Source organism: Drosophila arizonae, chromosome 2 (genome assembly GCF_054131065.1).
Source record: "Drosophila arizonae isolate 15081-1271.41 chromosome 2, UAZ_ARI_1.0, whole genome shotgun sequence".
NCBI classification, from domain to species: Eukaryota; Metazoa; Arthropoda; class Insecta; order Diptera; family Drosophilidae; genus Drosophila; species Drosophila arizonae.
Genome location: NC_142922.1, coordinates 12096202 through 12114315, shown reverse-complemented (window position 1 = coordinate 12114315; position 18114 = coordinate 12096202). Strand labels below are relative to the sequence as shown.

Genomic DNA, 18114 nt, shown 5'->3' with positions numbered 1-18114 from the left:
TTTGGATAGTTGAGTTACTGGTAGCCTCCTCTATCGATTCCCCAAAAATAATTTTTACGCCTCTTTAGGGGCGTGGCATATCGAAAAATACCCTGTAATTTTCACATTTTTTTAGGGTAAGCATTCAAACTTTGCAGTTAGGGTAATGTTATCTCTTTCTAAAAACTGACCAAAAATGAGGTGTCTACGCCCAGTTGGGGCGTGGCAAATCGGAAAAACCTGTATATTCTACAGTATTAGAACGAAACTTAACTACTAAATTGTTGATGGGATGTGAATGAGTATTCCGCAGTCGGTAACGCCCGACTGCAACGTTCTTACTTGTTTATTTTTTTCATTGTATTTTGTTCGCTCTCTTCTTCTTGCCGCCTGCTGCTGCTGTGGCTCAGGCAGCGCGACGGGTCGCTTAATTCGATTAATTTTTATTTAGTTTTCGTTTAATATTTGCTCGCTCTGCACATTTTTAAGCAAATATTCCAGCCAACTAAATGAAATGTTATTTGCATAAAATTTTCAACAGTTTTCATATACATACATACATATTTTTTGGGGGCCTTTTGTTATGCCGGCTCCATTCTTTGTCGTTCTGTGGTTGCTGTCTTCTCTTTCTCTTTATTACTCCCCCTCTCTTTCCCTCTCTCTCTCTGTCTATCTTTTTTAAAAAGATTTTTTGGTGTGCACATTAACACGCATTTGTTCTTGATTTTCTGCCCTTTTTTGTGCTGAATCCTGAAGACTAAGCGCATTTCCACATTTAACACTGAGTGGCGCAGTAATTTTCAAAAAAAAAAAAAGAAATCTGGTTTCTAGCCGAGGGCGCAGACAAAAGGCGGGGGATGTTACGTAGGTGCGGAATTGTTTTTCTGGCGCCGCGGCAAAAATTACTTTATTTTAATAGGACTTCATTTAATCCGCGCGCATTATAAAGACACAATGGACGGCTGGGTAGGTAATTTGGTGTGGCGCATGCTGCGTATACGCAATCTCTATATGTCTGCTTGCGTTGTTTTTAAAATGTAAACTGCACGTCGCATGAAAGGCAACGAGGCCAGGCAGACCCAAACACACAAAAACACGCTCTCATGGCGAGCTCAAAGGATGACAGACCGCCCCGAAGGGGGGCGGGGCTGTGTACCAAACAACAAAACGGCAACAGCAACGTCTACTTGTTTAATACAAAAGTTTCATTTCCGCTTTTCATTAGCTCAACGGCGACACAAACAGGGCGAAAATGCGTAAATATCCCAGACACACAAACACAGTAAGCGGCAGTGGCACACGCACAAACCCACATACACATACACACACACACACAAATAGAGCTGTGGGGCCACACACATTTCAGGCCATAATGAGATATATATGTATATGTATACAAAAGCCGTGGCAGCTCAGCGGCAAATCGAGCGAGTGTCAACCTCAAACCACGTGTTAATTTAACTCCTTTTTACCCGGCGCTGCCATTGCTGTTGCTTATTGGCCATGTTGTTGTCCTCATTGCTGTTGTGGCTCTAGTTGTTGTTGTTGCTGTTGCTGTTGCTGCTGAACTAAAAAGCCTGAAAGGCGCTTACGTTGAGCACGTGTGTGTGTGTGTGTGTGTGTGTGTGACTGTGTGTGTAAGTGTGCTGTTTTCTTTGTAGGGCTGCGAGCTGTTTTTCTCCCGCTTTTTCATATGCCGAACGGGCAGCCAACTAGCTGCTATATTAACTGACTTACTGCCACGCCCCCATGCCTTAACTGTTTGTACTGGTTTGCTGGTGCTGTCTCTGACGCTGGTTCTGGTGGGCGTTGCAGTGTTTGTGTTAACTCAACACGCACCGTAATGAAGTAGCCTGCGCCAAAGCCTCATATGGGCCATGCCTGACTGGGCCTCATGCTTAATAATCTCACTTTATATGTATGTGTGTGTGTGTGTGCTGAGTGTGTGTGCCTGGCTGTTGGGCGGGCATATGTGATCCTGAGCGAGGGCACAACCGCTGCGGAGCTGTGCCGCATGCAGTGCAGAGAGATAGAAGCAGCGCAGTCGGCGCAGAGGTTATTCAACTGCAGCGCCCCATAGCGGCGGGTTGGTGTAGGGGGGCTGATGGGCTGGGCTTTAAGGGGTGTGTGCAGCGAGTGCGATGGTGCGTTTTATGCTCCCATTTGCCCCAAACGCTAGCATCCGCTCACTTTGCACGCCATTTCCGCCTCGGAACAAGTTGCCAGCTCCACGTCTATCGGTATCTATTGCCCCGTAGCCTAAACGTATGGATGTAACCCACTCGCATCGGAGCCCTCGTCGTTAGTCAGTTTTATTGATTTTTGGTTTTTTACATGCGCATTTAATAATGCCATGTATATATCTATATATGTATGTATGTATGTGTATGGACTGGACCCGCGTCAGCCAGACTCCTCCAGTTCGCCCTATGCCCCCTCCCTATAGAGGATCCCATCAGCTCGCGTTCAATTATGTGTACGCATTAAGCCTTTCGTGTTGCTGTCACTGGCATTGTAGTTGTTGTTATTGTTGCTGTTGTTGTTGTTGTTGTTGTTGTTATTGTTGAGTATCGTCCTTTGGCTAGGAGCCTGTTGGGTCCCCAGTTTCATTATGCTGACAGTATTATTATTGAATTATTTGTTTGATTGCATTATTTACTTGCGGCTATGGGACAAAATTGTAACCGTATTACTTATAGCAGGAGCCTGCCTGCACATACACATAAATGCAATTTGCATGCTTCAGTTGCTTTTTATTATTTAGCATTAATTTGTTTAAATAACGCATGACTGCTGTAGGCATATTCATACCTGCTATTCCAATTACCACCGGTTAATGAACGCCATTAAAAATAGCGAAAAAAGAAAAACCTGTTGTTTTTTTTGTTCATTTGTGCAAATGTCATATCGACTATCGCGTTACCAGAAAAAACAACAACAACAACAACAATAACAAATTGCAAGCCAGTCAATATGTTCCCTGTTTGAAATTGAGTCGCATATGCATATGGAATATATGTACATGTGTGTATGCTTGTGTGTGTGTGTGTGTGTGTGTGTATGTGTGTAAGCTTGTTTGCGATTGCAATTTGCTAGCAGCCGTTGAACAAATTGCATATTACGCATACGCCACATTGTACGCGTCATACAAAATTCGCATATGTTAGATGTTAGAGAACACACACACACACACACACACACATATACACAGTTAGTCACCCACGCGCACACACACTCACACAGAGAAAGAAGCAGACAAACATTTGTTTGTCTGCCCGTCTGTGTTTGTTTGTTTGTCTAAATTTAAAGCACTCAACGCCAGTTGCCTTCGTCATCGTATCGTCATCGTCATCGTCTATAAATCCCCGCACACGCATCGCGTTCATTGAACTTTATTTCGTATCATTTTCCCATGAATTCGCTCTATGCCATATCAGCTGGCAGCGCAACCAATTTCCAGCAATTACATGGAAATTTTCTAGTTTATCCATTGGAATTTAGTGAGTCGACTAAACATTTGCTTGGCTGCGAGCTAATGAAATGTTGCGATAATCCAATCCAGCAATCATTTGCAATTTTCCATTTCACTCAAATAGTTATTTTTGCTCTAATGGAATTAGAAACTTCTGGCTAATTAATTGATATATTTGTGTATTGGTTATCGTTTGTTATATATGAAACGAGAGTTTAGTGATTATTTCTAATTCAGCTGTTTTTCCTTTAGCTTCCTAGCTAGACATTCTTGGCTGTTATAATATGCAAGTTTAAGAGAGTCTTGAAAACAGCTGTAATTTACAGTTAAAATTCCACAATAAACAATTAAAAACAATATTACTGAGCCAACCTTGAGTTTTGTATTGTTTGAGCTGCAATCAGAAAACCCGAACTGCTTTTCAGTTATTTTAATTATTATTGATTATTTAATATCAAATTGTTAACTAATAAATTGTGCACTTTAGGCGCAAATGCTTGGAGCGAAAATTTAATTTGTACAAATTAATTGATTTAATTTATTAATCAACTAATTGAATATTTTGCTAGTATTGCATATCTGTGCTTAATTTTATTTATGCAATTTATTTCAGTAATTATGCAGTCTATTGTACATGTATAAATTGTTTGCGTTTTATTGATGTAAAATATACATATTTCAAATTAAGCATATAGACAAATCTGCTTTTAAGCTGCTACGTAGATATATACAATATACAATGTAATATAATGGAATATTTATTATAACTCTTTGGATGCCTGGCCACTTTGGCAACACGGCCATAATCACTTAGTCTTTTGCAGCCACAGACAAAAGAGCGGCCAGCCACACATTTGACTTGACTTGCGAAATACCATAAAAACATTAAAATTTGATAAATGAATGCATTTAACGGCATTTAATCTTTGGCCAAGTGCCCTCAAAGCAGATTCTGTACGTTTTTGTTGGATTAGTCGATGCTCTGTTCTGTATACCCTGTAGTGATTAGAAATAAGTAAGGTTACTTGGCTGCTACAATACTTATAAAGGAAATTCTACTGTTGGCAAGTATGTAATATGATTTACTACAAAATTTCTAGCTTGAGCTAAAATAATATTTAAATACATATACACTATCAAACAAACAACAATTCAAAAATTAAAAAAAAATACGCCTGAAACTTAGCTTCTTCATAGCTGATTAATTTTTGGATATATGTATATATATAATCTCTGATTCATAATAAGAATTAATTCAGTTGATTGGCTGTGCATATATCTCCGTTTCTCAATGAGTCGAAAAATTGTTCCATATTGAATAAATTCTTATTAATTCAGACTACAAATAATATGCTCCGAGAGTATCTTCTAGTGCCCCACACAATATTCTAGCTTGTTTCGTTTTGCGTAATTGTAAGTAGTCCCTGCTCTTCCATATTTGTTGTGATTGTTTTGTTGCTGGCTTGCCGAGCGTGTGGCAAGTGGTTTTCAACGGTTCACAAAATTTCATTTCTGTGGAAAATAAAATTTTATTGCCATTCTGCAATTGCAGTGCCAACGACGCGGCGTGGTGGGGGGCGAGCAGCTCCACTCACTTGACTGCTTTCATTAGCCAACGTCTACGTGGTGTAATTTTAAGTGTTACTTTTAATTTGTTGACTTGCATAGGAGCGCAGTGGAAACCTGCATACATATATGGGCGAAAGAGTGTGTGTGTGTTTGTTTGTGTGTGAGCGTGTATGCTTTTATTGCTTATTAAGCGTTTTTAGTTCAATTAAATCGTATAATCGATTAAATCCTGGCGATGGAGGACACTCACGTAGCCGGCATTTGCGCTGCGCCACGTCGTGCTGTTGCCCTGCGCACTCAGACGTGCGACGCAATGTCTGGGCAGGAGCCAGGGCGAGACCGTCTGACCGCTCCGCCCACTCCCGGACACGTTGATTACTGCTGATTGCCCGACAGCAAACATCGCGCCAAATAGCAGGCATCAGACCACCGACTGGGCTGTGTTGTTACGCCCGGCTCGCCCGGCCGCCCACCCGCCCGCTCGGAAGCCCCTTGATGCCATTAATTGATTTGTTACAATCAAATTTCCACAGTCAATGAAAAAGTCTGATGAAAATTTCGTTAATGCCGGAGCTTTGTTCGGATTATGGAGCCGTGCTCCAGAGACCGAATGTGGCGCATTATCTGCCAGAGTTGCCAGCGCATTGATTTGATACAAAATAATCTATAAATCTTATGCATTTCGTTCCGGCTCCACAAATGGGCCAGTTAAATGGAATTTTCGGTTACGTTGGTCTGGTGCGATGCCAAGACATGGCCATAGATGTGGATATGGAGTGAAATCTGGTGCTGCAAATGGACATGAACTGCAATAAAATAATCATAAATTTTCGACGAATTCCATAGCTGTTGTTGCCACAATTAAATTGTGCAAATTTGGCAAATGCACAAAATTTTTTATTTGACATTTTTATGAGTCGTCGTCGTTGGCCGTGGCTGTGGCTGCGGCTGTGGCTGTGGCTGTGGCTCTGACTCTGACTGTGGCATACCGAATTCAAGTCCAACTCTACTTTTCTCGGCTTGATTTATGCAGTTGATTGTCCAAGCTGACTGGAACGTTCCATTTCTTGCAGTGTATTTGCGTGTGCACGCTTTATCGTTTATTCCACATTACTCAAGTCATAATTAAGATCTTGGCAGCCGGTGGCCACAGCAGCGGCGGCGGCAACGGCATCGCTCATAAATTGTGGAAGTGGCTCATTGACAACTTCATTTCCGCGCATGGTGTGCAACAACAACAACAACAACAAGAACAAGAACAACAACCTGCTTTTGCTGTGGCATGTGATCCGTTTAAGATCAGGGAACTCAGCACACAGAACACTTGGCGTCATCAGCTCAGCTGCGTTGCATTGTCGCACTGCACGCAACGTGCTGCTAAATGACATAATGAACTGCATTATTTATGCGACACACTGTGCGAATACACATACACACAAACATACACATATGCATGCATACATCATAATTCAAGCACACACAAATAAAACTCCCAAACAACAACAGCTGTGGTTATAGGCAGCCTCAGTCGGAGTCAGTTCGCTCTTTGCCTTGACGACAAAGGCGACAATTTGTGCGTGTGTCCGATAATAATAAAACGGCTGACATTTTGCCTTATGATGTCATGGCAACATTCAACAACGGCTGCACAGCACTCCAACCTGCAGCGAAATGCCTCCTCATCGTGGCTGTGGTTCCTCTACATTTATTTTGTTCATTTCAACAATGGTTGAACTCATGTTCGACTTCGGCTGCATTGTCCTGCCGCAGGCCAAAACCCAAAGGCAGAATATTGATGAATGTGGCTTCAAGTGATCAATGAGTTGTGTACTCAAGAACCGAATTGATCAATCATTTTACGAGTGACATTTATTACAGTGCTGACTGCGATAAGACATCTACTTAAAACATAATTAAATGCATGCTATGAAAGCATGCGGCGGCTAGTGGACAGTCGAGGTTGCTGAACTCAAAAAAGGTTTCAGTGAATTTAAGTTGAAGCAGAGGAAGTGTTTAAGAGTGCAAACGGGAGATAAATATTTATTTTTGCCAAAGCTGCGAAGGTTTAACATTAGCTTTACTATATATTATTTTATAATAAAAGTTAACAAAAACATTTTTATGCTTATTCATTCTTGCTTAGCTAGATTTATTCCTGAAAATCGCGCTTCAAAACTGAGCTTTTCTTATGAACCCAATTTAATAATTTCGTATTTCATCAGATTTTAAATGCCCCAATTTATACACCCCAATTCTAAAATTTAAAAACAAATTTTTGTTCGACTTCATCCAGCTTCGTTTCTCAGTGAATTTCTATGGCTGCCAGCGCATACAGGAAAATTCTAGAATTTGAAACTTTAATTTATTAATGTAAGTTAGCACCCAATTAGTGTATTAAATATTAAAAAAAAAAAAATAAATAATAATAATAATAAAGTTTAATTTGCTGCAGAACTTTTAGGGCGTTTTCCTGCCTTCTGGCATGTAAATTTATAATGAGCTTTAAAACTAAGTGAATTTCGAGTAGTTAACTTTGTGTTTAAATAAAATTATGTCAATTTTCATTTACGTTTACGCACATGATTCTCTCATATATGTTGAGCAACATGTGTGTTTATAGTTAAAAATAATAAACAATATTATGCTGACATTTTAATTCTGTTAAAGTAAATAACTTATTCAATATTATGTTGTGTTCAGGCAATCAAACAATTAATTGTTATTTAATAGTGCAAATTCCTTTGAATTTTAAAGTGAATCGATAGCAATTTTAATCAAGTGCAATATTTGCTGTCAATTGCTTTTTATGTTGACGAAAATGCAGAATCAAAACTATTTACCCAACCATTTGGCAGACAGTCAAAATGGAAAAAAGGAACTGGATAAATGAAATGATGTATCCTACTATTTGAGCATGGTAACTGGCATCTAATTAGTCTCTTCAAACATTGACAAACAGCTGCTGTGTTTGGCTTCGTTTGGTTTGGTTTGGTTTGGCTTGGCTTGACTGAATGTGGTTTGGTTTCGCTTGCTGGCTTTCAATTTGCAGCTTTATGCATCGGCAATAAACTATTTACTGTATCAGCTATTTACCACTTTTTGATTACGCCGCGTTTGTTTGTTTCCTGTGGCCTTAATTTGCACATTGCAGTGGCTGTCGTTAAACGACAGGCAGAGGTACGCAAATACATATATATATATACACACACACACACACACAGTGATACACTCAGTGGCATACGCAGGTGGCGTTTCACGTTTCACGCGCTTTTAATTGAGTGCTTCCGCTGCAATTAACAAGTACAACGCATCCAGTGACGTCGCTTGACTGGCTGGTCCGCTGGCTGGCTGGTTGGTTGGCTGGTTAGTTGGTTAGTTGGTTGCTTGCTCCGGTCACTCATCAGGCTTGACCAGCTGTTGGCCACGAGTGCTCCCCTTGTTTTGCTCAGCTCTGCTCTGTTCGGCTCTGTTCTAGATTACAGGTTGCTTACGCACTTATGCATCTTTAGGTAAATATAAAGCATTTAATGTGTTGACTGCCACAATTTGTGGCAGCACTTGCCGGATTTGACAAATTAATTATCCCAAACTGCGTTGCAGCTGGCATTCACCTTGTGCTTGAAACATAATCTGAAATAACATTTATTGTTCCGTTGTCCACTTGAACGAAGTTGAATTTGTCTATCGATCGCTGAATGGCTGCCTGCTGTTGTTTGGCAGCTCATTTTACGATTTTCCCCCAATTTCCACAACTGCCAGTTTAGTTTGCAATTTTCCAGTTGAACGATAAATGCAAATAGATTTCACCTGCAGACGTTGTTTGTCCAACATTTCGAGAATCTTTTTTCCTAAATTATGCGCATGGAATTTTCTCAGCTACACTTTTGGCTGCTGCTGCTGCTGCTTCTGCTGTTGTTGTTTTTGTTGTTGCTGTTGCAAATGTTGCTGTAACTGTGTATGCTTTTAGCTTTAGCATGTTGAGTATCGAGAATCATGTATGACTTTGACATTGACAACTTGGCAGCAACATTCATGAGGCCGCTCTGCAGCAGCCCGTCCGAGTAGTTCTCTGCTGCAAAGCGAAATTGTGATTACATGCGATACCAAATTGGTTGCCGGGCTAGCGGGGTGCGGGGAATATGGGGAGATGGCATCGTGCACATCATGCTGTTGACCCGAAAGAAGGAAAGGTTGCGGAAATGTTCACATTTTACATTTATTTACATTTGTACCGTTAGCTCGGAGGGGGAGGACGGCAGCAAACAGCGAGCGATGGCAGTGACACGAGGGTTGCTGTCTGATTAGGTTGATGGATCGACCACTTGCTTATTTGACAGCTCACAGTTGGTCCAATGCAAAGTGTTTTTCATTTGACATCATTGTCAGTCGAAGCTAATGCTAAATCATTGCACAAATCAATCACGACAATATTGCCGCTCCGCCATTTGTCACAGTGTGCAACAGCAGCAGCAACAGTCGCCGTTTCGCTTGGCTCCTGCCCCGCCCCCTCTCTGGCTGTATCCACATTCCGTCCAACTCTCCATTCAATTAGCAACTCATAATAACAATAATTTTTCTTGCAATTCGCATTCAGCAAAACATTTTGTGGCACGTTCAACGTTGCCTACGTTCGTGACGCTGCCTACTTCGACTAGCGGAGCCACAGTCACACAGACACACACACAGACGCAGACGCAGGCAGTGCCTCAGCACAGACCCCGTCTCGGGCAGAGCCAACGGCATCAAGGGGATGCGGGCCGAAAGCCCCATGCTCTAGTCATTGACTGCAACAATGTTGCCTGTTAAATGATGCATAATAATCGGGAGCGAGAGCGCGCTTACTGAGCTTTGCTGGCAACGAGGGAACGATGGCATGGGATGATTAGATGTGGGACACTGTCCCAATGGGCCAGAAGCAATGCCATACGGCTCTTGATGGCTGAGAAATCATAGTGCTACAGTCCTTACTAGCAGTTACAGTGGGCTTACAGAGTATTCCTCTGGGCCAAATATATCTAGTAGCTGATGCTTGCTTGCTTGATTTATCTTTAATTAGTTGTTAATGCTGTACATAACTGTAAATATGTGGACCCTGTTTACTGTTGGTGTTGGTTGGGATAGAAGTTGAATGAGATCAAGATTTTTGAATTCTTTATTATAGGATGTTTGTAGGGATTGACATTTTTTTTATATTTCTAAATTATTATTTGGTTTCCGATATAATTTATGTATATACATATTTATTTGAATATATCAATTTATTTATATATTTCCATATGTTTTGTTTTCCATCATATATAAATATCAGAGCTTTACTATATATACACCATTTTATTATTATTTATAAGTATACTTTATTTATAAATATATTTTTGAGTACAACTTTTTTAAATGGCTCTTTAAAGTATTTAGCTCATTAGGTTCTGAAGTCCTCTAAAATATTGTTGTACTATAAGGTTATATAAATTATATTAAATTTGTGTTCATTCCTAAGTTAAGTTTTAGCTTTTAATTCTTGGTATTACATACTTGTCTTATTATTTATTTTACTTATTTATTTTTGTATACCTCTTTATGCTTCTATGAAGAAGGGTTACTTCAAATTTACCAACAACTAAGTTCGTCTCTAAATAACCCTTTTGTTCCACTGTGCATGGCTGAGGCTTACGTGCTTCTGTTGATGGTTGCCGGACATTGTCCATACTCGATCCCTACTCAGCAATTGTGCATTGTGACCCGCCCATGCGGCCCTAGCCCACACCCTGGCCAACGCCCACGCCTACGTGCACGCCCGCCTTGAACAGAAATTTGCTGAGTGTAGCTGGTTGCGGGTTGCTGCTGATGGCTACTGATGGTTGGCTGGTTGATGGTTCTTGGTTGATGGTTGGTGGCTGGATGGCTGGATGACTGGATGGTGGGATGGATGTATGAATGCATGGCTGTTGGCTGGTCACTCGCTGCGTAACTGACGAAAATTCGCTTGGCTTCCGTTGTGCCAAGTGCAAGTTGGTCATCGTGGCCGCACAACACATTCTCTCTCTCTCTCTCTGTGTGTGTGCGTGTGTGTGTGTGTGTCTTGCAATATTTACTCTGCTTGAAATGAAACATTTTTATAATTTCTTTTCGGTTCGCCTTTTTACTTGGCTTGTGGCTGGTGCTGCAGTTGTTTGGTTCGTTGGCTATTGGCAACATTGTTATTTTCTGCCATTTGGCCATTGACTATTGACCAGCCATACCGTACCCGTGGCCGGTGCTCAGCACATTTTCAGCGGTTTATTTATTTATTTCGGTTTAATGCATGTTGCTTCTTCCTCTCTGTTCCTCTCTTTCTCTCTTTTACACACTGTGCCGTGCTTCCATGTGTCGTGTTGCCTGCCCCTCCGGCGTTGCCTGCTGCGTCTGCATTGCTTGATTCCGGGAAGTTGTATTGAGTCATTGGTAAACGGTTTACGTTTAACCCATTTAAAAATGCATGCAGTGCGGGGGAGGAGGAGGAGTAGGAGTAGGAGCCGTTAAAGGCAGAAAAGAGTCGCGTAAACGCATTTTGAACATTTCCCATTTAGCATACAATGTGGCCAAAAATACAAACAACAAAAGCATGCCTGAATTATATACTTGAAGCTGTTGTATGTACTCTCCCCCCTCTCTTCTCCTCTCTCTCTCCCCCTCTCTCTCTCTTCAATTTGTTATTGTTTGTTTACGTTGCCAGCGCAAAATATTGAACGGAAATATTGCAATTTGATTTATGGAAAAACTGTACAAATATAAGCGAGTGCGAGTGAGAGAGAGAGAGAGAGAAAGGGAGACCGTGAGGATATTAGGTGGGGCGCAATGTTTGCACCACATATTGTTGCCTGCCAAAAATGCCACGGAAATGAATTCGTTTATGGCACAACATATTGCATTTTGGTTATCCGCCGTTGTGACAGGCGGCCAGTGCAGTTATGATTTGTAATCGGAAGGTATTTGTATGGCCCTTCGCGAGGCGGCCAATTACCGGTTGCTGCCCTTTTGTTTACCCACTGGCCAATTGGCAGGATTAATAAACAAACGCTTAGCATTACATTCGCATATATTCGATTACATTTGAGGGCAAATGGCAATCGATTATACATTCTGTGTGCTCAACTGCAACTAATACCGAATTATGTCCTGAGCCAGCATTTTGTGACCCATTTAGCCCGGGGATTAGTTGTTGGCTTTATTTGTAGAGAGCACATTTCTGGCAGCAAAAGCCATGCCTTTTGGCATTATTTTTAGATAACATATTTTTTTTTTTGCCCCAAACTCTGTGGCCTGACAATGCAAATTGCCAAAGACAATTTATTCCAATTGCTTGCTGCGCCAAAAGTTAAACAAATATGTCAATTGATCGTGTGTGGGTGTGTGTGTGTATGTGTGTGCGAGGCGTTGCAAACAAACAAAGCTCAGGACTTTTGGCAAAAACCAACTAACCAAACGAAGCTTGTAGTTTAAAAGGCAATTTATCTTTGACTTTTGGAAAGTAAATGCCCGCCATTGTTTAAAGTGGTTCAATCGCCAGAAATCCCAAATTCAGTTCCAGACATTCTATGTATGGATATGTGTGTGCGGTGGTGTCGGTGGCCCCCGGGATGGCTCGGATGAGTTTGCTCAGCTTATGTGTGTCTGTCGGGTAAGCGCTTTTAACTAGTTCTCGCAGCGCTGTTAGCAAAATTTCGAGCATTCTCAACCACTCAATTACACACTCCACACACGCACACACACGCTCGCGCACGCACCGACACACACACACGCAGACTGGCGTAATCAATTGAGCTGGCAGGCAAAAGGCACTAGGCAAACAATGGGTATTATACAACAGAAGTTACAATGGGGTGGGTGCACCAGAGACTTTCTCATAAATTTCTCGAGGCATTTGGAAATTGCATTGAAAAACGCACGTAAAACTATTTGAGCTGCTAACCTAAATAAATAAGCGACGGCAACTATCGCAGATGCCCGCAGCAAAACAGGAAAGCTAAACTTGAGATCAACTGCCGAATATTCAATACACTTCCATCTTTGAGTTACCAAATTTTGAATGGTTTAGTGGCCATACTCAATAGTAATAAAATAAAAAAAAATAGAGGAAATTGCTGAATATTCAATACCCTTTTGTTGAAAAAATAATTTTAAAAATAAAATAATAACAAAAATTCAAAAATAAAAACAAAGTTAAAATAAACAATATTTAAAAAATAAAATAAAATAAATAGAATTAAAAAAATTGATTCTCCCAAAATTTCATTTGATTGGATTTTGAGTAAATATGCTAAAAGTCAATAAATAATCCAATTGATTGGGCTTTGAATATATTTATTATATTTTATTTTTATAAGACTTGATGCATGGCTGATAAACCTTGCTTTTTTATGCCTGTTTGGTAAACATTTTTATGTTTAATTAAAAAGAAAAATTCGATCCTTAAAATTCGGAATGCTTCTATAATTTGTCTATTGACAAATACAGTTATTTGCCGTAATCAAACATGACTTTTGTGTATTTAATCTGAGGCCTCACATATGTGATGAAGATTTTAAAATACCCTAGCTAGGGTGTTAATACACTGTAAGCCGCAGCAACGCGACTTCAATTGGAAGCCAGGGCATGCAAGACAATTCTGAAACTGCAAAATGTGGGCAAAGAGAGAAAGAGAGAGCGAGAAAGAGAGAGGAAGTATGCGTGTGTGTGTGTGTGGAGAGTGCGAGCGGGCGAGCGGGCGCCGCCAATGAACTGTGCGGTGCAGGCAATCAATAGATGCGGCTGCAACTTGAGATACAAGATACTCGTAGTGCAACCGTGGAGCTTCCCACATGCTTGTGCGGAATGCTATGGAATGTGCACACGCATCTTCGATTGCCATGCGATGGACTGGGTTGCGCAGCTCCACTGTGCGGCAGTGGCAGTGGCAGAGGCAGCTGCAGTGGGTGTGGGGCAATAGCTAGGCAGTAGCTTACATTTATGCGCGAAATTGTCGTATACATTTGCACATTCATAAATTCTCGTTGAGCGCCCCTAAAGCGACAGGCGGCAAGAGCCCCTTTCTGTTGCACAATTGTGGTGTGGGCGGTCGAGGGCAACGCAGCCGCAAGTGGCAAGCGGCGAGCGGCAGGCATAGTTGCTCTAAGCTGTGCTCCCGTGTCCCGTGCTCCTGCTGGCATTAAAACTTCATCTTAATTTTATTTTGCTCTTATTTTATTCTCTCTGTTGGTATTTCTCTTCATGTTTTCCTTCTTTTTTTATTGTTTGCTTGCGCGTTTTATTGCCGCTTTTCATGGCAACGTGGAGCAACCTTAGAACAGCACGTCATTAGACGATAAATTATCTTTCATGTGCGCTGCATTTTGCATAAAATGTTGCCATGGTGCCGCCGCAAAACTGTGCCAACAGCTGTGCCAGCCGCGTTGCAGCTGAGCCTGCAGCCAGAATCTGAATCTGAATCTCTGCCGGAATCTGAATCTGGTGCGCGCTAACTGCAACTGGGGAGCTGCTGCTTGGGCAGCTGGGGCATTAAAAGGATGCCAGGCAATTTGAATTTGTGAAATTCCATTGAGGGTAGCAAAGCCGTTGCCGGCCCGGGCCTCACTTATCTATGCACAAGATGTTGCCGTTTGATAAGCACAGCGCTGCACAGCAAATCAGCAATTTATGTGCCGCCGCCGCTGCTGCTGCCGCTGCTGCTGCTGCTGCTGCTGCTGTTGCTGCTGCTGTTGCTGCTGCAGCAGTTGCAGTTGCATTCATCATTGACTGCAGCAACAGTTGCTGCATGGAATGCGCTGCCGCCATCGACGTGCGTTCAACTATGCAAATTTGTGCTAGCTGCCCCCACCAAGCCGACAGCGTCCAACATTTACTGCAACTTGCTACAACTTAGTAACTTGCTGTATGCGTGTGTATGTGCGTCCGTGTGTGTGTGTGTGTGTGTTTGTGTAGTTGTTGTCAAACAGCATTCAAGCACGATTCTGAGAAACATTCTTGCCCAGTGAGTTGACTTGCACTGCGACTCCAAGAATTTGTGCATTGCTTTGGCCTCAGCTTTGCCCAGATGCGGAGCAGATTATAAAATAAATGAGCTGAAATTATATTGAAGATTGCGAGTAACGGTCGGGTCGATCGACACACAAAAGCTGACTGCCATGACAGTTCAATCACTGAGATGGTCCATCTTCTGGCGAACTGCTGAGCTATGGCCACCAATTGGTAGCACGAAAATTGCTTGTCCCGCTGATAGCTCCAGCATCTAGATATCATTTAAATAAATGACTTCCAATGAGAACTGCAAATGCTGCACTTCACTACGAGTTGAATAGAACTGCTGCTGCTATTTAAATTCAATATTACACCCATTTAACTCTCAACCTGGCTGCTAATGACCCTTGGCGCTCTGCTGTTGACATCGCCTATTTCAGGTATGATAAATGGCAAAAGGTGTGCCAGGTAATGACAGACCAAAAAAAGAAAAGGCAAGGAAATACGAGTGTAGGAAAGTCCAAAGGGGTTGCTGTTCATGAACGAAGTCGAAACATACTTATATTATAGAAAGAGCCTGATAATATAAATAATATTCATAAATTATTTTTAAACAGAATTTTCATTTGTTTACAATTATTAAAATATATTTCAAAAATAAATTAACTAATGGGGTTTAAATTTAGACTAGCATTTTGCAATTAAATCTTTTAGATATCTTTCTTAGTTTCGATTTTATACATGTCTAATATTTAAATATTTCATAAGATACGCAAAAGTTCATATTCTATCTATAATATTCAAGATATATCATATATTCATATATAAGTAAACAAATCACTTGCTATAGTTATTTAGACATATGTATGTGGATCAAGCTCGAAAACGTTTGCTTGCTTCCAACACAGGGCATTAAACGAATCATTTGATTTATAGACCCAATTCCTTGTCCTTATAGATGCGAATGTCCTATTTGCAATGAACCATATTAGCTTATGAAAGATTAAATTAAATAGGATTGAAATCCTTTCTTAAATTAACATATGTATTGCTATATTATAGAAATTATTCGTACAGTAAGCTGGAGATTTTTCCACATCATATCACATCCTCTCTGATAAAAGTGTATGGCCATCGGTAAGGGTATGCACATATTTGCTGAACTTTGACTATTCGCTGCAGGGCAGCAGTTTCAGAAGTGCAATTTAACGCCCTGCCATTGAAACAATTATGCCATAACAATTACGTTTTGGTTGCACATGCAAAGCCACGCCCCCGCCGCCCTCAGACAATTTAGCTGCATGTGCTGTAAAGTTGGCGCATTTAGCGCTGCTGTTGCTGCCGCTGCCGTTGCTTCTGCTGCTGCTGCTGATATGGCATTTGCTTGTTTTAGCCATTGCATTGGCAAGTCCAAGGAATTTTCATGCGTCAAATTGCCGCATGTGCATTGCGTGTAATTACAGCAATAAAAATTGCTACACATTGCGTACAAACATGCAACATATCAACGGGCTGCACTTGCCACTCGCCGCTCGCATTTTGATCAGAGAGCCCTGGCCATATTTTCAGCTGTGTAGCAATTATCTTATTTATTTCACTACATTTATCAAACACTGAACAAATTTGAACAGTTTCCCTAGAACTCAGCGATGCAGTCGTCTTGCCAGTTACAAACGGCTCGTTAGCCCAGTTGGCCACAAGTGAGTGCGCACTGTGGTGTGGCGGCTGGCTGCCACTTGGGTGGCCCTAGCTGGAGCGGAACGCTAGTTGATTGCATTTTTAGCATAAATTTCAACGCATTTGACTAATGTTTGGCGATTTGTTATTGTTGGAGATGCAACCAATGCTCGCCTTTGCCACCATTTTTCAACAGCCACTTTAGGTCTGACACCGGGAATGCATTCGGAATGCATCAGCCAACGGGCCAACGGGAGAACGGCAGAACTTATTGCAGGTACTCAGTGTCATGTTGTGAGTAGAAAAGTCTCGAATCGTATGCAAATGCCAGTTGCTGTGCTACATGAGAGGGGTGTGCTGCAGTAATGCAACATTAAGTATACGCACTGTGCGAGTGCTACTTGCCTGGGAGCACGACAACAAGGCGCTTGCATTGCCAAGAGCAACGAAATTAATTAACGGAATGGCTTCAGCACGTACCACATAGTCACAGTCAGAATTGCCACCGCCAGCAGCGGCACCAAAAATATTAAAACTCTCGCCCAGCACGGCGGCTTGCTTCTCGGCATTTTCAGTCCATTTAGGGCATTGTTAAGTGAAGTATATAGATAACTTCCGAGTCACAAACAAACAAAAAAAAGGAAACAACTTTTTTTCTCTATATATTATCTACTTTGTTTTTTTGGCTGTTTAAAGTGTACTAGATTCTTGTTGACACAATTTTCAACTCAAGCCCTTTATTTGTTTTTCTTGCAGTTGCTGCCGCTACACAATCGAAAAACTCAACAACAGTAAAGCCGTATATACAGATCAAGAAGCACGCCGTCACAAGACTGACCATAACCAATCCAAATGCAACCCACTTACTGCACTGCAATCCCATCATAAATCCTTATGACTACTACCAGGGTAAGTGAACGAGACACTCTGCTCTTGTTGTTGCATGGCTTTGATTGACCTCCTTCTCTGCAGACGGCGCTCCCATTTACTGCAGCTGGTACCGCAACGGCGAGATCATCGAGCACTTGGCCATACGCAACAATCAGTTCTTCATCTATAAGAATGGAACGCTGCGACTGCCGCCCAATGAGCGCATCAGCGGCGTCTATCATTGTCTACTTGAGTCGGACGACATGAAAGTCATATCCGACAGCATCACTGTTGAATATCCAGGTGAGTCTAACTCAGATCCCATACGATCGTAAACAATTTAACACACTTCATTTAATCTTATTCCTGCAGTGCTGAAACGTCTTGTGCTGGGCCCCCAGCAGAGCGCCAACGTAAGCGTCCAGGCGGAGGGAAACCTTGTGCTCGGCTGTCCTTTTTTTAGTGTGCCCGCTGCTCGCATCAGCTGGTACTTTGGCAACGAGTCCTTGGCGAATGATAGCAGGCGAGTAAAGATCAGTGTTTGGACACCGAACGCG

General features: G+C 41.7%; 1 protein-coding gene across 4 annotated transcripts in view; it reads left to right on the top strand.

Annotated features, from left to right (window-relative positions):
- Nucleotides 1-18114, top strand: part of plum (IgSF transmembrane protein plum) — a 60117-nt gene that overhangs the window by 34567 nt on the left and 7436 nt on the right. For all 4 annotated transcript variants that reach the window (XM_018017615.2, XM_089464809.1, XM_018017613.2 and 1 more), the window contains 3 exons: nucleotides 17444-17596; nucleotides 17660-17860; nucleotides 17930-18080. In XM_018017615.2, the coding sequence (XP_017873104.1) occupies nucleotides 17444-17596; nucleotides 17660-17860; nucleotides 17930-18080 (505 nt within the window). The remainder of the gene's footprint in view (nucleotides 1-17443; nucleotides 17597-17659; nucleotides 17861-17929; nucleotides 18081-18114) is intronic.